Genomic DNA, 9,262 nt, shown 5'->3' with positions numbered 1-9,262 from the left:
AAAAAATTAGCCGTTGTCGTTCGCGTTCTCCAGACAACGCAGAATTTGGTCATTTGACGTTGTTGTTTTGCAGAGGACAGCAAAGAAATGTACCAAGAATTATAACGCACGTGCGCAGCCATTGTTCTGCTCATTAAACCTTTTGTTTAGTGACGTTCCCGTTGCCGTGACCGTCGTGGTTTTCTTAAACTCCCTACTATTTAACGCAGTGATTAATTTATCTGCGCGTTCCAAGACTTACATTAACTGTTATTTCTCAAAGTAGTGTCAAATCGTGGTGTGTCACTTAAAATCTGTCCTTGTATATATCAACTTCATGCATGACGACGCATCGATGGCGAGGTGTGAAAACGTTTTAAAAACAAGTCTGCTCGTGTCAGTATGACCAAGTTCTCTTTCTGGCTTGTCTCCATTGAAATAAATGCTAAATTGAGAATGTAGGTTCACTGTCTTATTCCATTGTTTAGCTTACAAAGAGACCATGCTTGCTAAGTTATTGAAACCGGTCATCCGAAATAATCAGTCGATATTATTTACCTGTCTTGGAGATTAATTATGATACAGTATTGGTCTAACTCAAGAACTTTGGCGATCGATTAAATACACTTTTGTACACAACCCTAATGGTTTCTACGGAGCGAAATGAGCAGCAAAATGTGTTGCTCATTTTTAATTAAAAATTTCAAGGCAGCTCACTTTTGATAACAAAGGCCGCAAACAACAATAACTGTCATTTGTGAGAAGCGCCAAATTTATTGACGAAGCTAATAAAGAAAGATATATCGAGCACAGCATTTCGGTGAAACGTCAGAAGTTTTTTGGACACCTCACTGAAAACACATCATCTCAACATACGGATTACAGAGGTATCAATATTTTTCTCGTTAAGAGGGTATTGAAGGCATGGAAAGTATATTGTCTTAAAGAGAAATATGAATGGTTAAAAGGTTTTCACTAGTTTTTATAATTATTTTGATCTTTAAATCTTTTGAAGGGTTTTCAGACATATCGGTATGTGATAATGTCAGGGACATTCGCGCGAAAATGTTCTACTCGATAGATTTCCCTCAAGCTTCTGCTGCGCCGGACAGATAATTAATTACTTGTTTCAGAAATGGAAAAAAAAATGGGGTCACAGACCTCGTTTCAGAGATAAAGTGTGTGGAAAACTAGTCTGATTCTGAAAAATTGAAATGGCGCCTGTAAATCAGCATGGTGTCCAGGGTTTTTAGCTTAAAATATGAAAGATGAATCAGAGGAGACAAAATATCCTAGCAATATTTTGCAAAAGTGAATCCGTTGCGTTAATAATTCCAAATGCTGTCAACGTTTTTACTTAAAGGGCTGTCCAAACGGGAAATGTTTAGCGACCAAACACTATTAAACATTGTGTGGTGACCAAACGTTTTAATGTTTGGCCACCTTGTTTGATTCTGTTTGATTCTGTTTTATCGTGTTTGATCGTGTTTGACTGTGTTTGATCGTGTTTGGTTGTGTTTGATAAAATTTGAAGGCCATCAAACACTCGATCAAACAACTTAAAACATTTCTTTTGTTCTCGTGTTTGATGGGCGGTGTTTTGTTCGTTTGCACAGCCGTATCAAACTTGTTTGGCGCGCGCATGCCTACCACGCTTGCTCAGCGGCTTGTATCCATAGTTTGATCTGTGTTTGATCAAACATGTTTTAACCGTTTGGCCACTCACTTCAACATCAGCATGTTTAGTCAGCAAACAATGTTTGATGATGTTTGGTCGCCAAACATTTACCTTTTGCACAGGCCCTTAACCCTTCAAGAGGCATTAGAAACCGCCGCACAGATACGGAATTCGTTGCCGATTTTGCAAAACTTCAAACTTGTAATCGATAGATTTCCTTCATTTTTTCCCTAAACGAGGAAGTTAAATCGGTAGAGAAATTGATCCATCAAAAGAAAAATAGGGGTCACCGAACCGTCCTTACTGCGCACGTAAATTCACCCGCCACGTCATGCATCGATGTGCGCTTAGTAATAAAACTAGGGTATCTAAAAGATAGTAATGCTGCGGCACATTCTGTTGATAGTAGGGAGCTTAAGAAACCACGACGGCGACGCAAAGGACAACGTCGGTTAAAAAATGATCTTACATTTTACCTACGAATCTCGCGATACCATAAAGTCATTTAGTTTGCTTCTCACTGTCAAAATTACCTCGAAACTGAATATGGAACACAGTGGTAAATTCGGAATATAAATTTAAAAAAATTAGCCGTTGTCGTTCACGTTCTCCAGACAACGCAGAATTTGGTCATTTGACGTTGTTGTTTTGCAGAGGACAGCAAAGAAATGTACCAAGAATTATAACGCACGTGCACAGCCATTGTTCTGCTCATTAAACCTTTTGTTTAGTGACGTTCCCGTTGCCGTGACCGTCGTGGTTTTCTTAAACTCCCTACTATTTAACGCAGTGATTAATTTATCTGCGCGTTCCAAGACTTACATTAACTGTTATTTCTCAAAGTAGTGTCAAATCGTGGTGTGTCACTTAAAATCTGTCCTTGTATATATCAACTTCATGCATGACGACGCATCGATGGCGAGGTGTGAAAACGTTTTAAAAACAAGTCTGCTCGTGTCAGTATGACCAAGTTCTCTTTCTGGCTTGTCTCCATTGAAATAAATGCTAAATTGAGAATGTAGGTTCACTGTTTTATTCCATTGTTTAGCTTACAAGGAGACCATTCTTGCTAAGTTATTGAAACCGGTCATCCGAAATAATCAGTCGATATTATTTACCTGTCTTGGAGATTAATTATGATACAGTATTGGTCTAACTCAAGAACCTTTGGGGATCGATTTTATACACTTTTGTAAACAACCCGAATGGTTTCTACGGAGCGAAATGAGCAGCAAAATGTGTTGCTAGTTTTTAATTAAAAATTTCGAGGCAGCTCACTTTTGATAGCAAAGGCCGCAAATAACAATAACTGTCATTTGTGAGGAGCGCCAAATTTATTGACAAAGCTAATAAAGAAAAATTTATCGAGCACAATATTTCGGTGAAACGTCAAAAGTTCTTTGGACACCTCAAGGCACATCATCTCAACATACGGATTACAGAGGTATCAATATTTTTCTTGTTAAGAGGGTATTGAGGGAATGGAAAGTATACCGTCTTAAAGAGAAATATGAATGGTTAAAAGGTTTTCACTAGGTCTTATAATTATTTTGATCTTTAAATCTTTTGAAGAGTTTTCAAACATATCGGTATGTGATAATGTCAGGGACGTTCGCCCGAAAATGTTCTACTCGATAGATTTCCTTCAAGCTTCTGCTGCGCCGGACAGATAATTAATTACTTGTTTCAGAAATGGAAAAAAAATGGGGTCACGGACCTTGTTTCAGAGATAAAGTGTGTGGAAAACTAGTCTGATTTTGAAAAATTGAAATGGCGCCTGTAAATCAGCATGGTGTCCAGGGTTTTTAGCTTAAAATATGAAAGATGAATCAGAGGAGACAAACTATCCTAATAATATTTTGCATAAGTGAATCCGTTGCGTTAATAATTCCAAATGATGTGAGGAGCGCCAAATTTATTGACGAAGCTAATAAAGAAAGATATATCGAGCACAACATTTCGGTGAAATGTCGGAAGTTCTTTAAACACCTCACTGAAGACACATCATCTCAACATACGGATTACAGAGGTATTAATATTTTCTCTCGTTTAAGAGGGTATGGAGGGCATGGAAAGTATATTGTTTTAACGAGAAACATGAGACCGAACAAGGTTTCCTCAAGGTCTTATTTTGATGAGTTTTAGACATCAGTATGTGATAAAGTTTACGCCAACACTTCGGCTATTTCACAACATTTGTAACTAACTAACACGTGCTTAAAATCATGCACCACCAAACCTCATTTGCGATAAATTTTCTCAAACCTCGGGTACCTTCGTGTTCTTTTCACGAGGGTATTCTTTTTATCTTTGCTGCCTAGGAAATTTGTCCACGAAAAAATTTCAATTTGCATTTTGAAAGCAAGCCTTGGCCGTGAAATTTGTTTGTTTGATGACGCTATTCATAACCGCTGTTGTTGGTCGACTTGGTGGTAATAGAACGGATTCCTGTAAATCAAGAAGAAATTGCATTTGTTCTTGTTTCTGGTCAACGTAGCCCACTGTCTGAGGTATATTCTACAAATAGACCAATTTCGATATATTAAAATTGAGCCTGAAACAATAGACCTCAGTACGAGGCTCTGGGGAATGAACCCCACAAACTCTGTAGTTATTCCCCAGAGCCTCGTACTGAGGTCTATTGTTTCAGGCTCAATTTTAATTTTACGAAATTGGTCTATTGAAATGCGTAATTATATTGTCTTAAGGGCGGTCTTAAGAAATTCAACTGTGGACCTTCCAGTTGACTAAACTAACAGTATGTCGACATTCACTCAATTTTTGACACTTCCTGCGTTTCGACTGAAGAAAAAGGCAAAATGTCAAATGTGCCAATAATATCAAGGCGTAAAATTGGTCAAGTAACGATGATAAAGCATGTAATACCTGTCGGGCAATTTTAACTTGGCAGGAACTTGAAAATGAAATGAATGGAAGAGAGATTATTTAATTATATACGAATGAGCGCGTGTCGAGCTCGCAGTTGCAGCATTTTTTATTGCTTTCTCAGACCGACAATAATGATTTAAACTTGCAACGTACAAAAGTATGTAATCTAGAGCAAGATTCAGGATGAAGGGTAAGAAACTAAATCGCTCACCTATAGATGTCTTGTTCTCAAGGTAATTACACTCAAATTGTTTTTAGATATGAAATCAGTCCTCTGGTGGTCATTACTAGTAACGAAGCTCCGGCGACCCGAAGGGCGACTACGACGCATGAGAAAATGACCACGTCGCGAAACACGGCGGCCATACTCCAGCTAATAAAATTAGGGAGCTTAAGAAAACCACGACGGCAACGGCAACGTCGCTGAACAAAAGGTTTAATGAGGAGAACAATGGCTGTGCACGTGCGTCATAATTCTTGGTAAATTCTTTGCCGTCCTCTGCAAAACAACAACGAGAAATGACCAAATTCTGCGTCGTCTGGAGAATGTCAACCACGACGGCTAATTTTTTAAATTTTTATTCGAATTTATCTTTTTGTCCTAGATTCACTTTCGTGATAGCTTTGACAGTGATAAACAAAGTAAACGACTTTAGGGTACCGCAAGATTCGTAGGTAAAATATAAAATCACTTTTATCATATTTTTTTATTATATTCTACATCGGTACTATATAGACGAGTCTCTTCAGAGACTGATTAAATTAATTTGCGCTTTCATTAGATGATACGGCGTCTGCAGCAATATTTGAGCACTTTCCTGGTTTCTTTTGTCACAAATTTACAATTTGAAGAGTATTAAAGCCACTAACTTGGGAACGTTTTGGTCTGTCTAAAAAATACGCATCCACGGTAACGTTTCAGTTTTGCTCTAAAAAGGGAGAAGTGTCGCTAATTGAAAAATAACTTCCGTCCTCGGCTACATGGCATATAAAACTAAAAGCACGCGGAAACACAGTATATAGCACTAACGATGCTAGAAGCATGCGTCTTACATGTTGGGTTCTACCATAACGAAAACATGTGTGTGTCATCCCGTATACAATGTATCCTCCGCTTAAATATATAAAATACCAATCTCGTTCCCAGAGTCTTCGTTCTCCTTGACCAGCGGTCGGAAAACGAGAGCTCTAGGAGCAACCATTTCAGGGATGCGCCATAGATGCAGACTGCGCAGTGAAACCGGATGGGCAGAATCACCAGAATTCGCTTATTTCAAAATGGTTGCTCCCACAGCTCTCGTTTTCCGACCGCTGGTCAAGGGGAACGAAGACTCTGGGAACGAGATTGATAAAATGCACGAACGCTAACTGATCTGCGCATGTCTATAGAGCAAAGTGGTTTTGTTCTAAAGAGAATAGTACCAAAAGGAGAGCAAGGGGTTTTCTGAAACAAATGTACAGCTTTGCGATGTTCATACTCAACCGGCGTAGGTGGAACATGTGTTATGTAGAGTAAACAAGTACGTTTCCCAACCCACTCCCACCACTTCCTTGCCTCTAGACTAATTAATTACTTGAAATGAATTAATTAAACAAACGTTAAAGTTTACACCTTAGCGCCTTAGTTCTTAGTTTAATAGTGCCTTAGTTCCATAGTGCCTTAGCGGGTGGCAGCCCCCAAAACCATGCCAATAGTGCTCTTAACACCAAAAACCAATCAAACCACACACAAAACTGGTTCACTTAGAAATATATTCCGTGCACGAACTTTTGGTCGAAAGCTTATTGGATAGTCCACTCATAGTCGGTAAAGGGACCAGCTATCAACTATGGTCCATTAAAAAAGCATCATCTCCAGAAGGCTGATTATAGATTGAAAAATAACAGTTTAAAAGTTTTTTTCTTGTTAAGGGGGTATGGAAGTTATGAAGGGATACAATAATGTAAGGAGAAATCTAGTGAATTTCAATACACTTGGTGAAATGACCAACATCTTGACATTTTATGGCCATTTTTGTCTTCTATTGTTTATGGTCTGGACAATTGTTCGCATGCTCTTCTTACCACTGAACATGTAAAAATTAGCACATTTTGCTGGCCATCCATGGAATGCAAGAAATTATATTGAGTATATTATCGTTTTGTAGAAAAACCACCATATTTTTTAAAATAAATAAATTAAATGGTGAGCGTTAAATAGATTTTTATTGTATCGTATTATTACTCTTAGCGAATTAAGATTTTAGATTACACAAGTATATTGCTATTTGTAAGTCGATTTTACTTCGGTTAGGTTGGACTCGATAACAAAATTGTAGCAATAATGGCCAAGAGAGCAAGTCTTGTTGATGTTTTCGTCATTATTATCATTGGAGGTAAGTAAAGACATACTAAAGTCAGCAATGTCCGTTTTGAGTTGGTCTGTCATTTTTTGACCTCTATCAGGGGTCAGGAAATAATCAAAACAAGGTGACTAAACACCAGGAATTGGTCGAGGGTTTGTAACTAAACGATTCCCAGATTATTAACTTCAAACCCACGAAAGGTCTTCCGCACCACCTCGTCACTGATATACCGGTACGATATGTATTGAAAGGCACTTTTAAATACTTGGATATCAGCTTTTAAGACCCAAAGGCAAGAGGCAACATTAAACTTTTGCGGTCCGTTTTAAGCCTTTTGTAAACTAAAACGGGAGATGTTCAACACGATACAAAATGTGTTTCACATATTCTTCGGCAAACATCTTGTGTTGGCGCGAGACCGCTAAATTGAGTCAAGCTAAACGAAACTTTCTTTACTTGATAACGCAGTGAAGATCATTTCATTCATTTCTTTCATTTCATGTCTCCACCACAATTTTCTATTCTCATGTCCTTGATATATTCCTTGATGCAGTTTATTTCTTTTCTTAGAACCTCATATTTTACTTCCTTATATGCTACTTAGGTATTATGGTGGCGCAAGGAGAAAATATCTGCAACCTACCAAGCGAGACAGGTCCGTGTTATGCATATTTTCCACGCTACTATTTTGACAAAGTGGCCGGAAAATGCAAACAATTCATCTATGGTGGATGCGATGGTAATGCCAACAATTTCAAAACTCTTGCCGCATGCCAGAAGACTTGTGAGGACCCGCAAACGTGCCTGCTTCCCAAGATAGTCGGTCCATGTAGAGGATATTTTCCACGCTTCTATTTTAACAAAAGGGCTGGAAAATGCAAAACATTTATCTATGGTGGATGCGGCGGCAATGCCAACAACTTTGAAACTAAGATGGCATGCAAAAAAAGATGTCTCAACTAGAAAGAAAGGTAAGGATCGTTTAAAAGATAGCATTATTGAATTTTTTTTTTTTCAGTTCACAACAACGTCGAGACAAGTAACCCACGCCGGCTTGAAGAAAACTGGTTCATGTAACTAAAGCTGGCCCTCTGTCTCGGGCCAATAAGATTTTAGTATAATGTGTGGCACCAACTCCTCTTGGTCCTTCTTATTTATATATTTTTAAGATTTTTTCACTACTTATATGACTGCTCTATCAACTTGTTTTCGGTCTTTTTCGGCACTCTTCAGTTTTCGAATCCTACGAGTTTGGTTGGAGTTTGGACGAACCAAATTACCCATAGCCAGCCGAGCCAAAGCACCATGGTATGCCGTCAAAGCGTACTAAAAGTGAGTTGATAGTAGAAAGTTCCCCTCAGACCATAAAAGGTCAGCGACTCGATATCGCAGGATATCAGGACAGTAGACGGCTTCTGATTGGCTAATGGCGAATTTGTTATGGTTATTGCATTTCACTGAGTGGTTGTTAGGTAGTAAGGTACAATATATGCCTTCAATTTTTTCCAGAAAGTTTTTTTTTTCTCTCTCCACAGCATTAAACTGCGACGAGATTGCCTGGAAAGAAACCATTTTCCGTTAAATGTTGTTATACTTGTAAGGGATATGTGGTTAATAAAAAGGCACAAGGAAAGTCAAGCTTGTTGTGAGATTTTAATTGCGTATCATCCTTGAGTACAGAAGTATTAAAAACGTGGACCAGATCAAACTCCGGCAAGTTTATCTGAAAATAAAAACGTAATAGCTACCTATAACTTAAGTTAGCGCAGGCTTAGTGTTGTAGTTCCGTTAAGAGTCACGGTCAGAAAAGAAAAACGAGCAAAGGTGCGATTTTATGGGACTTGCTGAAAAATTGATTACTCTCCTTGTTTGCTCATAAAGAGCTGTTTAAGGGACACTGCCACCATTTTTAGCATGATTTTGGAAATATAAATAATAAATATCGATCGCTGGAAGCTGGACAGTAATGATGCTATTTTGTAGAGCAGAACTTGAATAATAATTAAAACCCATTAGGAAGCAAGGATGGCTAACGATGGCGAGGATGGAAACGGATTGCGATATGTTGGCTTTGAAAAAGCGCCGGGATGTCAGTTTTTCAAGGGTTCAAGTTTGGTTCGAAAATCGTTGAAATTTTGCAAAAATGTTACTTTCTTCAAGAATTTGCTTTTAATCATTTAGTTAGAGCTAATTAAGTTCTTATTACATAAATTTAGGGACCATTTCGTGAATTTATAACAGTTTTAACCAAATATAACGTGACAGCTTCCCTTTAACTAGATAAAATACCTGATTAAGTATGTACCCACGGGACGTCCATTAATTTCGAGGAATGCTCGTGGTCAAAATCAGTATCAAATTATCAAATTTC

At 38.1% G+C, this 9,262-nt stretch overlaps 1 protein-coding gene across 3 annotated transcripts; it reads left to right on the top strand.

The window, feature by feature from the left end:
• Positions 1–628: 628 nt before the first annotated feature.
• On the top strand, positions 629–8,528 carry LOC145489790 (kunitz-type serine protease inhibitor bitisilin-3-like). 3 transcript variants are annotated; one of them, XM_081468839.1, is made up of 4 exons: positions 629–866; positions 6,840–6,921; positions 7,496–7,862; positions 8,427–8,528. In XM_081468839.1, exons 2-3 carry the CDS (start codon positions 6,870–6,872, stop codon positions 7,852–7,854), a joined length of 411 nt encoding a protein of 136 aa, XP_081324965.1. In that variant the 5' UTR covers positions 629–866; positions 6,840–6,869; the 3' UTR covers positions 7,855–7,862; positions 8,427–8,528. The 3 variants fall into 3 exon arrangements, with proteins under 3 accessions (XP_081324965.1, XP_081324966.1, XP_081324967.1); XM_081468840.1 differs by lacking the exon at positions 629–866 and adding an exon at positions 2,876–3,686; XM_081468841.1 differs by lacking the exon at positions 629–866 and adding an exon at positions 4,343–4,736.
• Positions 8,529–9,262: the final 734 nt, after the last annotated feature.

Source organism: Orbicella franksi, chromosome 6 (assembly GCF_964199315.1).
Source record: "Orbicella franksi chromosome 6, jaOrbFran1.1, whole genome shotgun sequence".
Lineage (NCBI taxonomy): Eukaryota > Metazoa > Cnidaria > Anthozoa > Scleractinia > Merulinidae > Orbicella > Orbicella franksi.
This window is presented reverse-complemented; position numbering and strand designations above follow the sequence as displayed.

Bases quoted from the DNA above. Each gene is read 5' to 3' on its own strand.
- LOC145489790 (XM_081468839.1), top strand. From the start codon at position 6,870: ATGGCCAAGAGAGCAAGTCTTGTTGATGTTTTCGTCATTATTATCATT. The intron at 6,922-7,495 runs GTAAGTAAAGAC...TATGCTACTTAG, and splicing joins CGTCATTATTATCATTGGAG to GTATTATGGTGGCGCAAGGA.